At 35.6% G+C, this 16268-nt stretch overlaps 2 protein-coding genes across 2 annotated transcripts; both read right to left on the bottom strand.

The window, feature by feature from the left end:
- On the bottom strand, positions 1-1007 carry LOC142174283 (uncharacterized). The gene is made up of 3 exons (XM_075240071.1): positions 835-1007; positions 439-493; positions 1-321 (listed from the first exon to the last, which is right to left on the bottom strand). The coding sequence occupies exons 1-3, from the start codon at positions 1005-1007 to the stop codon at positions 1-3; spliced, it is 549 nt and encodes a 182-aa protein (XP_075096172.1).
- A 10581-nt stretch (positions 1008-11588) lies between these two features.
- Positions 11589-14125, bottom strand: LOC107780479 (uncharacterized). The gene is made up of 3 exons (XM_016601029.2): positions 13459-14125; positions 12697-13251; positions 11589-12180 (listed from the first exon to the last, which is right to left on the bottom strand). The coding sequence occupies exons 1-3, from the start codon at positions 13931-13933 to the stop codon at positions 11822-11824; spliced, it is 1389 nt and encodes a 462-aa protein (XP_016456515.1). The 5' UTR covers positions 13934-14125; the 3' UTR covers positions 11589-11821.
- Between the last annotated feature and the right edge of the window lie 2143 nt (positions 14126-16268).

The following is a 16268-nucleotide window of genomic DNA, read 5'->3' as shown; positions in this document are numbered from 1 at the left end:
TTACAAAGTCCTGTCAACCATAAGATTTCTGCAACTCTTGCTGCCATGCTCCTGTATTCTGCCTTTGCTGAGCTTCTCGAGATTGTGCCTTTGCCTTTGCTGAGTTTCTAATAGCCTTTTGGATTTATATGTTATTTCTTGGATATATCCTGTTACTAACCTTCTAGAAACTGGGCATGATGCCCAATCAGCATCACAAAAGGCTGTGGGCTTTATGGACTGTTTAGAGCTCATTAGCAACCCCAGTCCTGGAGCACCTTTAATATATCTAATGACTCTGACTGCAGCTTCTATGTGAGATTTCTTTGAACAATGCATGAACTGCATAACATATATCTGGTCTAGTCATGGTAAAATATAGTTACTTCCCAACTGACCTTTGATATGGTCCGGAGTCTGCCATCATCTCATCTTTTTTCTTGTCATATGCTGTCATACTCCATAGTGGTGAATCTCTAGTTGCATTCCATTGGTTTGGTCACTGGTTTTGACCCTGCTAATCCAAGTTCATCAATTAACTCCATTGCAAACTTTCTTTGATTCATCAGTATTCCTTCTTTAGACCTTGCTATCTCAATCCCAAGGAAGAACTTCAATTCCCCCAACTCTTTGATTTTGAAATTACCCTACATTATGGATTTTGCCTTAGAGATCAGTCCTTGATTATTCTCAGCTATGAGAAGATCATATACATACACTAAGATGATCACTAGTTTTGTCTCTTGATTCATTGTGAACAAAGAGTAATCAAAGTAACTCTGCACAAAACATGAACTGAGTGGTGCCTCAATTAGTTTTAGGTTCCATTATCTTGAAGTTTGCTTTAGACCATACATGGATTTATGCAGCCTGCAGACTTTCTCCCCCTGGCTGGGAAATCCTTGAGGTAAACACATATAGACCTCTTCAGTGAGGTCTCCTTGTAGAAATGCATTATAAACATCCATCTGATGTAGATTCCAGTTGTTTGCTGCTGCAAAAGCTATAACCACTCTTACTATCACCATCTTTACTACATGAAAGAACAGTGGAGCTTTCGATCAAGATCTTCTCGTCTCACCCGTTTGGGCTCTCGCTCGAATCGGAACCTTTATGTGTTGGTACGCTTTCGACTCAATCTAATAGCCTACCTATTGGGCGCCAATAAAAGAGAAAGTTTTCGCATGGGCTCATCATCTGATGCAGAACCGAAAGAATGTTTCCTGGTAATCTAGCCCTTCTATTTGATTGTATCCTTTGGCTACTAGCCGTGCCTTATGCTTTATCTTGAACACCCACTTACATCCAATATGAGTCTTTCCTGTTGGTAAGTCTACCAAGGTCCAAGTTCCATTTTCCTTGAGTGCATTCAATTCTTGAGTCATAGCATCAATCTATTTGGGGTCTGATGCAGCTTCGTCATAATTCACAGGTTCCTTACCGCTGGTAATCTTGTACAAATAAGACTAGTATTTAGCTGATACTCTTTCATGGCTTAAAAAGCTTTGCATTGGATATTTGCAAAGCTGCTTGTTAGCTGATGTTGTTGATGAACCATTGCAGACATAATCCTGCATCCACACAGGCTCTTTAGCCGTCCTAGCTGATATTCTGAGTTGACTTTCTATAGGAGGAAATGTGCCTTGTTCTGAAGGAAGTGGTTACTGAGTTTGCATGTCTTCAAGGAGCAGGGAATGTGGTGATGAAGGTTATGTATCAGCAGCATGGTTATCTGCAACAGGTGGTGTTGCTGAGAAGGGTGTGTCATCATCTGGTGATCCTGCTCGTTTTGAGATATCTGCACTATGAGGTGGCATTGCATCAGTAGTGACTATAGAGTCTAGCGCACCATTAGGGAAGAGTTGTAGCTTTCCATCCTTAAACAACGGGAATGGGAAGATATGTTCCATAAACTTGACATCCCTGCTAACAAAGAAAGAGTTAGTTAAAATGTTATATAGCCTATAACCCTTCTCGGATGAAGAGTATCCCATCAACACAGCTCCAATTGATCTATCTGCAAACTTGTCTCCTTCTCATACTCTCTTAACAAAACACACACCCTATAGTTCTCATATTCTGCAGAGATGGTGTTATTGCATACAACACCTCAAAGGATGACTTTCATAATAGCACTAATAGATGCAGTCTGTTTATCACATAAACATCTGCTTGTACACATTCCCCCAAAACTTGAGGGGCAAAAAACCTTGCAATCTGATGGCTCTAGCCACTTTCAATATGTGCCTTTGATTTCTTTCTACTACCCCACTTTATTGTGGAGTGTGGACACAAGAACTTTGGTGAATCATTACATAAGACTGAAACAAACCATTTCATTCAGAATTAAAAAATTCAGATTCATTATCACTCCTCAAAATTTTCACAGTCACATCAAATTGAGTCTTTATTAAGGCTAGGAATTGTCTCAAACATAAACCGCATCACTCTTAAGTCTCAGCAAGTAAATTCAGGTCATTATAACCATCTACTATAGTAAGAAAAAATCTATATCCACTATGAGTTTGTACTCTATATGAACCCCATACATCTACATGAATCAACTGAAAAAGTTTCCTTGATCTCTTTATACTCTTAGGGAAAGGCAATCTGTGTTGTCTAGCTAAAGGACAGATTGTGGATTCCTTTATTCCATCAGTACTAGCTTTGAACTTCATGTTTTGAATCTGTTTCACCACTTTATATAGAGCATGCCCAAGCCTTTCATGCCATACTTTCAAATCCCCTCTTGCATAGAATGATCCTAAAGGTGTACAGCTGCAGCCCTAGCTTCAAGTTTCTGATGCTACAAGTTGTACAAACCCTCCAACTCCTTACCAATATCCTTCACCTTCCCACTGTTAAGGTCATGCATTATCCAAAAATTATGATAAAAGGATATAAAGCATCTTAAGTTCCTTGTAAGCTTGGACACAGATAGCAAATTATGTTTAAAGTTTGGAATCTATAGAACATTCTTAACAACACTGTTTTCACTAATTCTACTCTCTCATGTACATTCAACATCAAATGAATTTCCATCAGGTAAGTATAACTTTGGTGCATTGCCTAAAATACCGTGTTTATCTTGTCAAGCAACTCTCTAGTGTAAACTATATGATTAGTTGTACTAGAGTCTACTAAACCAATTCTCATTTTTAACTGTTTCATTTGTGACAAAAGTCTTTGTTGTACCTGCAAAGGCTTTTGTGTTTTCACCTGTGTCCTTATTGATCAACTTCAAAATCTGGTCGTATTGCTCCTGAGTGAACATGATTGGCATTCCTTGTGCTAGATTGACAGTAAGTGTGTTCATCATCTGTTGTCCTTCTTGTGAAGCTATATTGGCCATCTGCTTTGTCATTGACTGTTGTCCCTCTTGTATAGTTGCATTAGCAATAGGTCTTTGAGGAAAACCTGTTGCTTTCATCCTCATTTTGAAGTCAGTTGGATATCCATGTAATTTGAATCAAGTGTCTCTTGTGTGCCCTATATAGTTATAGCAGTCACAGAACAGATTCCCTCTCCTGGGCTTATAGTTATTTTCTGAGTTCATTCCTTTGTTGGTGAACATGTTGTTCCATCTGCTATGTCTACAGTCCGGGAAAACTTTCCTAAAGCTCTTTGGCTTTCTTCAGAGACTATCATAGAATAAGCTTTGTTGACTGTGGGCACGAGACTCATCATCAAAATCTAGTTTCTAGGTTGGCTATACATCTCATTTAGCCCCATTAGGAACTGCAACAACCTTTGGTACTCAAAATATTCGAAATAGTTCTTAGATTCTGGGCAATCACACCCAGGGCAAGGCATCAAGGCATCATATTCCTCCCAAAGGTCTGTTAACTTAGAGAAATATGCAACCACTGAGGAAATTCCCTATGACGAAGTAGCAGTTTCTTTGTACAAGAAGAAGATACGAGATCCATCGACTTTATCATACTTATCCTTCAAATCTGTCCAAACTTTATGAGCACTAGGTTTATATACAATTCCACTAAGTAACTTCTTACTTACAGCATTCATAATCCATGACTAAACTATCGCATTACATTTCTCCCAAAGTTCAAGCAAGGGTCGATCAAATTTGTCCTTAGTACATCGGCCATCAACAAAATCTAGCTTACTCTTACCAATTAGTCATATTTTCATAGATCTACTCCACAATGCATAATTTTCAGTCCCAGTCAGTTGAATAGTAATCAAGGGAAAATATGGAGTGTTGCAAGGCTGTAGATACAAAGGATGATGATGATCTACAGTCATTTTTTGTGCTCGTTCCAGTTGAAGTTTCTTCTCCAATTTCCATAGCTGATATATTCAGTTGAATGAACTCTTCTCTTCAATGAATTACAGACTCGCTAATAGCAAATCAAAAAAAATAAAACCTAGGTTAATCGATCGAGAAAAGCTCGAACAATCAGCAACAAAACAACTCTGCAAAGAAACAGAGGATATCAATCACATCGAGCATGTATCTAGCTCCCGTGCTCTGATACTATGATGAAAATCGAATATTAGCTCGATTGAAAAGAGTGAAGAGAAATGAACCAGAAGGTTCTAGAACAAAGGCTCCAATGGAGAGCAAATGAGCTAAAAATTATTCTCTCTAATCTGATTGAATGCAATGACATCTGTCTAATATATATACACTATGACTAACAATTAGCCTAATCAATCTTATCACTTCTGTTAATTCATTAACAACCAATCCCATAATTAGTTATAACTAACTTCCTAACTAATTTTCCTAACTAACCCACTGACTCACGTGATAGTCACGTGCTACTGCTTCTTTCATCAATACACGATATCATATATAACATCTCAGCTCACTGATGATATTTGTTCGTTTCGGTTCTAGGCATGTACGACTTTAGAATGCGCCACTAAGGTCTAAAACTTATTTACTTGTATACCCAATATCTTTCATGTATTTTATCGATGAGGGATTTGCCTAGAGTATCACACTTGTGTTAGAGAACTTGAGACCAAATTACGTAGAGCGGGTAAAAAGTCACACACTAGATAAAACTAAAATTTATAGCGATAACAAGTTAAGTACCCACTCTAAGATAAATTTTTACTAACACATTCTTTGAACGATCTGATTTAAAAGAACTAAAATAAAGAAACGAAAGTAAATGAGCTAGATTTATATAATCACTTTTCAATTGCTTGTTATTGATTACTAATATTATTCTAGTAATGTCCTAATAAGACGAAGGGGCAAGTGCGCAAATAGTCATTTTCAGGGATGCTATCTAGAGATTAGCCAATACTTGTTTTGTCCGATAATTTTAAACTAAAATTCTTAATTTCAGAATAATTCGGGACACTTTTATACCGAAAAGTTGAACTAAAATATGAAAAATTCAGAACATATTGACTAATTCCTAAACAGCAGTCCTTTAGAGTGGCTATCTTTTGTAATTTCTACTAAGACAGAATCCGAAATCCAGTTCGTTAAGTGGCACAGATAGCCCAACTTTGTACATGCATTTACTGATTGCAAGCCCAGGACACTGGTTTTATGGGCTGGCCTTTTAGTTATCATGATAACACAAATTTCTAAGAAGAGATTAATATTTTATTAATGAAAAATTAAACAGAGAATTACATCAATAGTTGCATTCCCTCTAATATATACTATTGAAAGAGAAAAAGGGCTTAAGCATGTTTAGTTGCATCTCCAAATGAAATGCTAGAGGTTGGAGTCTCTAAATTAAGTCCTAATTGGTAAGTCCCTAGGTCCTATGTTCTTTCTTTCAATCCAATTCGACAAAATAGCTAGCAATATTTGATTAGAGTATTATTATTTTTAGCTCGCATAAAAAATTATTTATATTCGATAGTCGGAAAAATGTATAAAATTTATATAAATTTTGTACGTGACATACAATATATATATATATATATATATATATATATATATATATATATATATATATATATATATATATATATATAATATTTTTTAAAATATTATTTCGAGAGCGACTATACAGTATGATTGTCCCTATTTTTTTTAAACATAAGGCTAAGATAGAAGTCCATTGCGGATAGAAATGGTAATCTTTTCTACTTACGGGAAGAGAAGAATCTTTCAACCTTGAATCTAACCAATTATGAATCTAATTAACCACAAAATTTATTGGGCACCCTTAAATCTTTATCTGAATTGCTTCTTATGTCGTCAAAGTGTCTATGTGGTACCGGTTCATAAATAAGAGTGCGGATTGGATTGTCCACTTGTATATCCCAATTATTCTTTGTTTACTTCAAATATTTGAATTAATGTTTTTCTAGTATAACTTTAACTAATTTAACATATATTGTTATATAACAAAGTACATATGTTTGTGTGTGTGCATACATATTATGTGTGGGTACATATATGTATTATATTTCTTAAGCTCTTTTTTTTTCAAGAAATTAAATAAAAATTCGCCGAACTATGTTTTCTTGAGTTATTTCTACTAAAAATGTTAACTTTTTGTTAGATTTCCAAATTTAGTTTTTTCAATCTTTTAAAAACACAAAAATAGTATACTGTATTTGAAAGTTTTGAATTTTTGAAAAATTTATAAAAACTTAACTTGGAAATATTAGAAAAGGGGTTTCTTTCAGAAACAACTTAAACAATTACTTTTTACAAAAAACAACCAAAAACTGAGTTTGCAAACTCAATTTTCGCAAAATTTCAAACTAGTGCCACCTTAATTTCTGCCTTTAAAAAGATTAAAAAGATAGTTTCTTGGAACAATTTTGGTGGGCACTTGGACATAAGACTGATGAAATTTTGAAAAAAGTAAAAAACAATTCAAGTGAAAATGTGCCACGACCCAAAACTCAACCCGTCGTGATGGCGTCTATCGGGAACTAGGCCAGCCTCAACTCAACATAATCCAAAACCACAACACTAAAATTGGAACCATTTGCGGAAAACTTTTATCGTTTAGAAATAACTGTTTAAAACATAAAATAAAATTCATAATACGATACAACCAGCCCAAAACCAAGGTTGATTACTATGTACATGAGCGTCTAGAGAAATAGCATAGTCTATTACAATGTTTACTGAATACAACTGAAACACAACTAGAATAGAGAAGGAGGGTCAAAACCTGCGATCGACATGCAGAATACCTCAACAATCTCCAAAGCCTGCAACCTCGATCAATAACTGCCACTGGAACCGAAAGTACCTGGATCTGCACACATGGTGCAGGGGGTAACGTGAGTACACCAACTTAGTAAGTAACAAGTCCAAATTTTGGACTGAAGGGTAGTAACGAACTCAACCTCATCAGAGATAACAGAAATAACGTACTGAAATGTAGGCATGCTTTCAATTAACTAAGTAACTCGAAATAGTAAAAACAAAACAGGTGAGAACATGGTAAAGAAATATAACTCTGCTACATCTACATGCCAATGCACATGTTGTATGTAATGCACTGTGCTGAGTGCATCATGTGCCCCCAATCTCATATGCTCGTCCACTCAGTAGTGTATATGGCCCATACGGCCCAAGAAAGATCCATCCCGGAATATATACATCTTTGACAGCAGTCACTCAGTACTGAGGAAGGGGTAATCCAGCCCTATGAAGAAGACCCATCTCCAAATAATGACAATAACCTCACAACCACTCGGTATTGTATATGGCTCACACGGCCCAGGGAAGATCCATCCCGGAATATATATATGACTGACTATCAGTCTCCAGCACCGAGGAAAACAGGTCAGTCCAGCCTCTTGGAGAAGATCCATCCCTAAATATAATCAACCGCGCTCACTCGGGGTGTGTGACAGACTCCGGAAGGGCTCCTTCAGCCCAAGCGCTATCTTAATCATCAACATAACCGTTGTGCCGTGCAGTCCGACCCAATAACTATCACTCATAATTAGGCTCTCGGTCTCACTCTGTCATCACTCTCCAGGCTTTCCCACGGGCTCACAATGCCATGAAAATTAGCCTGGAATAATGATAATGTATCAATAAATAACAACTGAGACTGAGATATGATATGAAATGCATGAATATAACCGAGTACGAAATATCAATGAAATCAGTGAGATGACAACAAGAAATGACCACTAGGGGTCTCAACACTATTGGCATAAAGCCCTAGCATGATAACTAGCATGATTTCCAGTCCATTTACTTCATCACATGAAGAAACACATATATCAATAAGAGAAAATCACTATTCGGTGTCATGGGATGAACGAGGTCACAATTCTCGCGGTGCACGCCCGCATGCCCGCATGCCCATCACTTGGCATGTGCATTACCTCAATGTTAATCACATATCACATAGTTCAGGGTTTCGAACCCTCAAAACCAAGTTTGAAAGCATTACTTACCTCAACCAAGCCAAAATCCTACTACGCGATGCCTTTGCCCCTCAAATCAACCTCTAGATGCTCCGAATCTAGCCATAAACAATTCGATACAATCAACACGAGCTAAAGAAATTAATCCCATAAGAAAATACTAAGCTTTAGGCCAAAAGTCAAAGGTCAACTCAAAAGTTGGGCCCCGGGTCCATGTCTCGAAATCCGATCAAAGTCACAAAATCCGATAACTCATTCGATTACGAGACTAATCATCTTAGTTTCACTCAATTTCGACTTTAAAACGGCTTCTAAATCCCAACAATTCATTTTATGGAATTTCACAAATTTTCTCCCAAATTCCATCCCAAATTATAAATCAAATGATGAAATCAATGATAAATTCATGATTATTAGCCAAAATCGAGTTAGAATTACTTACCCCAATGATTTCCTTGAAAAACTCCCGAAAATTCGCCTCAAACCGAGCTCCTAAAGTCTAAGATGTGAAATAAAACCCTAAACCTCACTTATATAGTGCCATTTCAGCTAAACCCTAAGCCCTAAGCCTTATGGTCCGCATAAAATCCACCGCGGACACATACCTGACCCCTTTCCTTTCCACGGTCCGTGAACTTCCCCCCGCTGCCGCACTTCTTCTACCGCGGTCGCACCTCCAAGATCCGAGACCTGCAACTTTCCAACACCAGATATCAGATATTTCCAACTTTCAAATCCAAATAGTGATCCGATAACCACCCGAAACTCATTCGAGGCCCTCGGGACCTCGACCAAACATACCAACACATCCCATAACATCATTCGAACTTCGTTGAACCTAAACAATATCAAAACATCAAGTTACTCTCAGATTCAAGCCTAAGAACTTCTAAGTTTTCAAATTCCACAAACGATGCCGAGCTTATCAAATCACATACGAATGACCTCAAATTTTATCCGCAAGTTAGAAATGACACTACAAACCTAATCTAACTTTCGAAATTCTATTTCGCCCCTGATATCAATTTTTTTCAATACCTGCCGAAATCGCCGAATTTTCAACTTTCGCCAATTCATGCCTAATTCTACCAAAGACCTCCAAATCACATTCCGGACGCTCTCCTAAGTCCAAAATCACCAAAGGAGCTAACAGAACCATCAAAATTCAAATGGCTGAGGCCATTTACTCATCAGTGAACATCCCGTCAACTTTTCCAACTTAAGCCTTCTCAAAAGAGACTAAGTGTCTCAATTCTCTCCAAAACCACTCCGAACCCGAACCAACTAACGTGATACGATAAAATACAGCTGAAGAACACAAAAGAAAACAGAAATGGGGAAAACGAGGTTATAACTCATGAAACGATCGGTTGGGTCGTTACAAAAGGGTATTTGAAATTAGAGTTCTGACAATTTGGAATTATTTTTGAATTTTTGTGAGTAATTTGAATTTAAAATTTTGTATAATAGCATTTTGAAGTTTTTCAAATTTTAGAAAATTCTGAAATTTCAATTGAAATTTAAATATTTTATAGCCAAACGCTGATTTCGAAAAAAAGTAAAAATATTTTATGGCCAAACGGGGCCGTATATGATGTTCCTTTATTTTTATTATTTTATTTAGTGTTCTGTTCCCTCTATTCCTTGTGTTTAAATTGATGTTGTAGTACCACAACACAGTTGCTTTTGGGTAAACACAAGAGCTCCCGTGTGTATGTAAGAAAGATGATTAGGTCAGCCAAAGCATGTGTGTCAACTATCATTTGTAACAGAAAGTTGAGACATGCACATATTGCAATCGGGTATTTGATGAGGCCATCTCTCTGTCACTGGTCCACCAAATTTTATGCGTATAACAGGGAAACTAGTTCTCTACATGTCCCCTCCTTTTCACTTTTTCACTTTTCATTTATTTTTTTGGAAAGGAGTTGGTTGTAGTATTAATTTTTGTATAACCATTCGGTATCCGGTAGTCAAGGAAAGTGGTCATTTGAACACCATTCGTCAAAAAATTATATTGTATATATAGGTTAAATATAGTACTTTCTATATCTATAAAATTAAATCTTAAATATTCATAGCAAAATTTCTAACTTTGTCATTGCTGATATTCGAGACACACTGATTCAACTAACTTTTTGGAGGGCAGTTGGCTGTAGTATAATTTTTTTTTATAATCTTCGGTATCCGGTAGTTCAAGAAAAATGATCAATTGAACACCCTTTGTCAAAAAACTATATTGTATAAGGCAATCCACTACACTAAGTTGTCGATATGCGTGGAGGTCCAGGTAAGGGTTGGACTACAAGAATCTATTGTATGCAGTCTTATTCTGTATTTCTAAAAGAGGCGATTTCTACGGCGACCTCATGATTACATGACATCAACTTTACCAGTTATGGCAAGGGGAGCCCTTGCCACTGTAGATATTCAATACACACTGATTCGACTAATACAATTTCGTATTGCGTGGTACTTTAGTCTATGATGAGAAGGGGGTGTAGGAAGAGGGAATTGTCTTGTAATGAACTGTTGGAACAGTTCCAAATAAGCATTCTCATGTTTGGTGACATGAAGATTCTGCTGAGGCCAAAGGATGTAAAACAGTTACCATAATTGAATGCATAAAATAGCAAGTTAAAAAGTTTGGTATTTCAAGACCTGAATTTTCTGCCTGTTTTTTGCAGGCTCATGAGAAAAGGATGTCTTCCTTTTTCCCAATTCTTTTGCTTTGTCCTTTTTTTGCCCCTCCCACACACGAAGTTTGTTTGCTTTTCCTACTGCCTTTGCCAAAAATTATGAACTTCACTGTTGTCACACAGTTTAACACTATTTCATCATATGATGGAATTAAAATTAAAGTAAGAAATGACAACACCTTTTGTTAACAGATTCGCACAAAAAAAAAAGCCGTTCGGTACACTAAACTCCTACTATGAACGAGATCCAAAAATAGGTTGGACCACAAACAGCGGCGAAACTAGAAATTTCATTTAGGCGTTCAAACTTGAAATAATTTAAAAAAAAATTCCCAATAAAGAGTATATAATATATATTATTTATCATTAAAATTTAATATTTTACCTATTTATACGATATAATTTCCAACAAAGAATGATCAAATGACCACCCTTAAGGTTATGGTACCTTCACCCCTGATCACAAGGGTCTATTGTACACAGCTTTAGGATGCAATAATATTTCCACAATTCGAACATGTAACCACTGACATCAAATTTACCGATCATACAAAGCTCACATCTAATAACAGTTGTGCAGGCTGGAGTTTTATAGACAATAGAGACTTCCTTAGGACTTTTTATCCTTTTTGATATTTCAGTGTCACATTGACATAATATAACTGAAAGAAACCTCCCAATACAACTACTACTGGTTACATGCTAATACTGTTACCATTTCATAGGACTCAAATGGGGGACCTTTTTTTTTGGTGTTTTTTCAACAACCATTTTCAGCTTTCTTAAAACAAAACATTATTTCAAGTGGCTCCTACTCCAAGAAAGTCTATAAATGGAGGGGGTGGTGCAATTGTTTCACACTGATCACACTGGCTATTATTATCACTGCTACTGTTGCTGCTTGTTCGTCTGTCCTCTTTTACTATTACTTGTGATGGAATTTGTGCTCTTGCTGTTGTGACATTTGAGAAGTTGGAATAAGGAAACTGCAAGTATTGTGATTGTTGCATACTATTCATCATCATCAATGAATTAGATGGAGTAAGAGAGTGGTGGTGATGACTAATTATGTTGTGTGATATATTTGATGCTTCCCTTTGCCTTTCCCAAGATCTGCCTTGCTGGTTTAGAATATTCATCTCCTCATTTCCACATTGACCTTCACAAAACAAGAAATCAAGAATCATACTAACCATTTAAAAGTAATTCTCTTTTGTTAGTAGACACACATATTATATGAACATAATGAAACATTATTAGTAAATCAATGTTTGTTTTACAAGTGGTATAATGCCAAGAATTTCACACAACTAACTCTTTTTCCTTAAAATTTATGTCTAAACACATTTTCAAACATTTTTGCTTTCATTCTTTCAATTCTAACCAAAAATATTGTCCAAATGGAAAAAGTGGTAGTAGGCACACATATTATTTGAAAATAATGAAACATTATTAGTAAATCAATGTTTGTTTTACAAGTGGTATAATGTCAAGAATTTCACACAACTAACTCTTTTTCGGTAAAATTCATGTCTAAACACATTTTCAAACATTTTTGCTTTCATTCTTTCAATTCTAACCAAAAATATTGTCCAAATGGAAAAAGTGGTGAAGAAAAGGAGACATAAGAGAGATTTAAGTTATGAAACAATGGCTAAAAGTGAAAGAAACATACCAGGTAAAGTGTCAAAGGGAGCACAAAATGGTGAGTAAGAAGAAAGGAGAGGGACATTGGTTTTAGTGCTAGGAATTGCTTCTCCAACAGAAGCAGCCCAGTGGGGTGAACCATTTGGTCCATAAACAAACCAACCATTTGGACCATCATTATTAATTTTCAAACTGCCAAAAGGGTTTGCAGAATTTTGGCCAACACTGATAATTGGTGTTTGTGTTTCTCCTTTCATGGCTACTTCTGCAACTTCTTTACTACTACTGACAAATAAGCTTGAATTTGAATCTTCTTCTAGTGTTGTTCTTCTGTAAACAAATTGGCCCATTTTTCTCCTTCTGTGAGCACTTGATTGTTCTCTATATTTTCTAGCCATTATTACATGCCAATGGTTTTTCACTGCATTATCTGTTCTTCCTGGAAATAACCTTGCAATCATAGCCCATTTATTACCGTACAATCTATGTGCTGCCATTAGTCTTTCCTCTTCCTCTTCTGTAAATGCTCTTCTGTTGATTCTTGGATCCAACTGATTAAACCATCTTAATCTACAGCTTTTCCCTTCACATTCACAACAAACTAAACATTAAAAAACAAAGGACAACAACCGCAACAATAAATACAGTGAAATTTCATAAGTAAGGTCTACGGACGATTATGCGTACGCAGACCTAGAGAGCCTCGGCTCAATAACTGTGAAAAAAATTAAAACATAAAAAGGCAAAGAAAGAATCTTGAATTTTTTCTAAAAGATGGAGAATTTTTTACCTGATCTTCCTTCTAGTTTTTCTGCTATAAGATTCCAATTCTGAGGGCCATAAATAGCAACAAGTTCTTTGAGTTTTGCATCTTCAGCAGGTCTCCAATGACCTCTAGCACAAAGTTTTGACTGTCCACTCTCTGTAATTTCCTTGCCAATATTACTACTACTGTTAAAAATAGTACTACTATGCATGGTAATTTGTTTCTCTTCATTGAAACAAGAAGCATTTAGATCAATGGTTTCATTATTTTCTTCACTAGTTTCTGCTTCATCTAAACTCTGAGAAAAAGCTTCTTTATTCAAGAACTGAAAATCCCAAGAACCCCTTGTTTTACTACTCTCATTATCATGACTTGTTATACTATAATTTTTGGGAGTAATGGAAAGTGAATTCATATCAGCAAAAAACATCCCCATTGAAGTAGAACTCATAGGAGAACAAGAAGAAGTAGAAGAAGAAGTAGATGATGATAATGACATGAGATTTTGTGCTAAAGCTTTGATCTTGACAACATTTTTTTTGAAGAATAAAACTGTTAGTAGCAAGAAAAGAGAAACAGCAAAAGTGTTTTTTTTTCTAACAGAAAATCCTCAATCCCAACTCATATCACACGCCCACTTAGTGTGTGTGTGTGTGTTTTGACAAGAGAAACACATAACAAACCTGATGCTAACTGATCCCAAAAAGTTACCCTACTCTTTATATAAACTCATCAAAGGCTTTACTTGAAGAAATAGTACGTTTTTTTTAATGCCTAAAGCATTATTACTGCAGCATGTCTAAAATAAGTAAAATTAAAACGTTTGATTTGTCTATTTTATTCATAAGTGGACATTATAGATTAATTAGTTTTAGCTAGATTTTTAATCTCTCTGTTCCAATTTATGTGAATCTATTTGATTGGGCACGGAGTTTAAGAAAAAATAAGATTTTTGGAATTTGTGGTTCTAAACAAGTTAAAAAAGAGTCCAGAGTATTTGTGTGATTATAAAAGCTTCTCATTAAGGGTAGAATTGTAAGTTTAAGATAAATTATTTTCAAATTTAAAAAGGGGTCATTCTTTTTGGAGCGAACCAAAAAGGAAATAGGTTCACATAAACTGAAACGGAGTGAGTATATGGAAACGGCCTAAAGAATGTTTTATTAAAAATATAATATACTTTGAATAATAGCTTAAATTGTTAGATAATAGCTTAATATGTTTAAAAAAGATATGGTCACACAACTCAATAGTATCAGAATATATACAGATCCTAGGTTTTCATAGAGAAGATATAATTGAGTGAACAAAAGTATTTTTTATTTAATAGTTTAAATTTTTAAATAAAGACACATAGCAAATGCTCAGCAATTATTGGCACAAATCTCGTAACTTTACAAGAGAAATTTTGTTTTTATTAAAAAGGAAATGGAAAGTCAAAAACATGTCACCTGCACGTGTGAAAGTGAGTCAGAATTTTCTAAATATTTTTCTTGGGATTTTACCCTTAATTTTTACTATCAATCTTGTCATACCGGGACGGGGGGGGGGGGGTGCATAGGTGGAGGTAGGGTTTTAGGCTGTCTCACTCAACGCTGACAGGAAAGAAGCATATGGGGTTGATAGCTGCTAACCTGGTTTTGGTACAGGGGTCTAAGACACATCAATGGTGAAAATGAAGCTTTGTCACCTCCCCCACCCACTCCACCCCGACCCCTCTTCTCTCCAGCTATACTCCAACTCAAACTAGTCAAACTTCCAGCTCGGTCTATATATACTATAGTCTTTGCTTAACTTTGTAAAACTTTTATTACTATTAAGGGTTTGATGTTGTTATTCCCTTATTTGGTATGAGTGTAGAATATAATATGATGAACTAAATTAAAACTAAAGGGGATCCTTGGCGCAACTGGTAAAGTTGCTGTCATGTGACCAGGAGGTTACGGGTTCGAGCTGTGGAAATAACCTCTTGCAGAAATGCAGGGCAAGACTGCGTACAATAGACCCTTATGATCTGACCCTTCCTAAACCTCCCGCATAGCGAGAGCTTAGTGTATCGGACTATTTTTTTAATACATGTATTAACTGTGGTATTATTACTCCTTTGTTTAGTTGTATTTTTCAACTTATGTATAACTACTACATTATGTATAACTAATACATATTAGTTATACACCATATTCAATACTATTCTTATATATAACAAACAGAGGCGGAGACATGATTTCAAACTTATGGGTTCGAGATCGTAACTCTTTTAAGTTATTGAGTTCTAAGTTAATAATTTTTTTCATATTTAATAAAAATTACAAGAGAAATTCATGATTTGAACCAAAGCTATTGGGTTCGGGCCGAAGCCGTAACCGACACTGTAGCTCTGCCTCTGATAACAAACTATAGCATTAGCAATACCACAATTTTTAATAAATGGATAAGTATGTATAAAGACAGAACTATCCTTTCAAAGCCTTTTCCAAATTCTTTCAAACGTTTTTAGAGGGTATATTTGTAAGCAAATAAATTTTTGAAAAATAATTATGCAACGCATATTTTTTTAATACATCAAACCAATCGATAAGAAATAATTCTAGCATAATTAATTACAAAATTACTAATTCCAATATTATTAATACACTTTATTTAGTGATATTCCTATACACCCTGCCAAATGACCTCATAAGGGATTTAGTGAATAGATGGGATTTTTCTGCCATTATTCAAAGATTCAGGCTCAAGTCATGAGAATTAAAGTTTTTTCTGGCAGTAAACGTTTACCCATTAAATGGACCTTAGCGATGCAGCGATGCGAAATCTACATTAATCGAGTAGCTGAT

Source organism: Nicotiana tabacum, chromosome 20 (assembly GCF_000715075.1).
Source record: "Nicotiana tabacum cultivar K326 chromosome 20, ASM71507v2, whole genome shotgun sequence".
In the NCBI taxonomy this organism is placed as follows: Eukaryota; Viridiplantae; Streptophyta; class Magnoliopsida; order Solanales; family Solanaceae; genus Nicotiana; species Nicotiana tabacum.
The sequence above is the reverse complement of the archived record's forward strand: the minus strand, read 5'-3'. Positions and strand labels throughout refer to the sequence as shown.

Excerpts from the sequence above, each read along its gene's own strand:
- LOC142174283 (XM_075240071.1), bottom strand. The coding sequence starts at position 1,007 with ATGGTGATAGTAAGAGTGGTTATAGCTTTTGCAGCAGCAAACAACTGG. Across the intron at positions 494-834 it reads TGCAGGCTGCATAAATCCAT|GGTCAAAACCAGTGACCAAA; the intron begins GTATGGTCTAAA and ends TTGGATTAGCAG. Across the intron at positions 322-438 it reads TAGAGATTCACCACTATGGA|TTCATGCATTGTTCAAAGAA; the intron begins GTATGACAGCAT and ends TATGTTATGCAG.
- LOC107780479 (XM_016601029.2), bottom strand. The coding sequence starts at position 13,933 with ATGTCATTATCATCATCTACTTCTTCTTCTACTTCTTCTTGTTCTCCT. Across the intron at positions 13,252-13,458 it reads AAAACTAGAAGGAAGATCAG|GGAAAAGCTGTAGATTAAGA; the intron begins GTAAAAAATTCT and ends GTGAATGTGAAG. Across the intron at positions 12,181-12,696 it reads TCCCTTTGACACTTTACCTG|GTCAATGTGGAAATGAGGAG; the intron begins GTATGTTTCTTT and ends TGTTTTGTGAAG.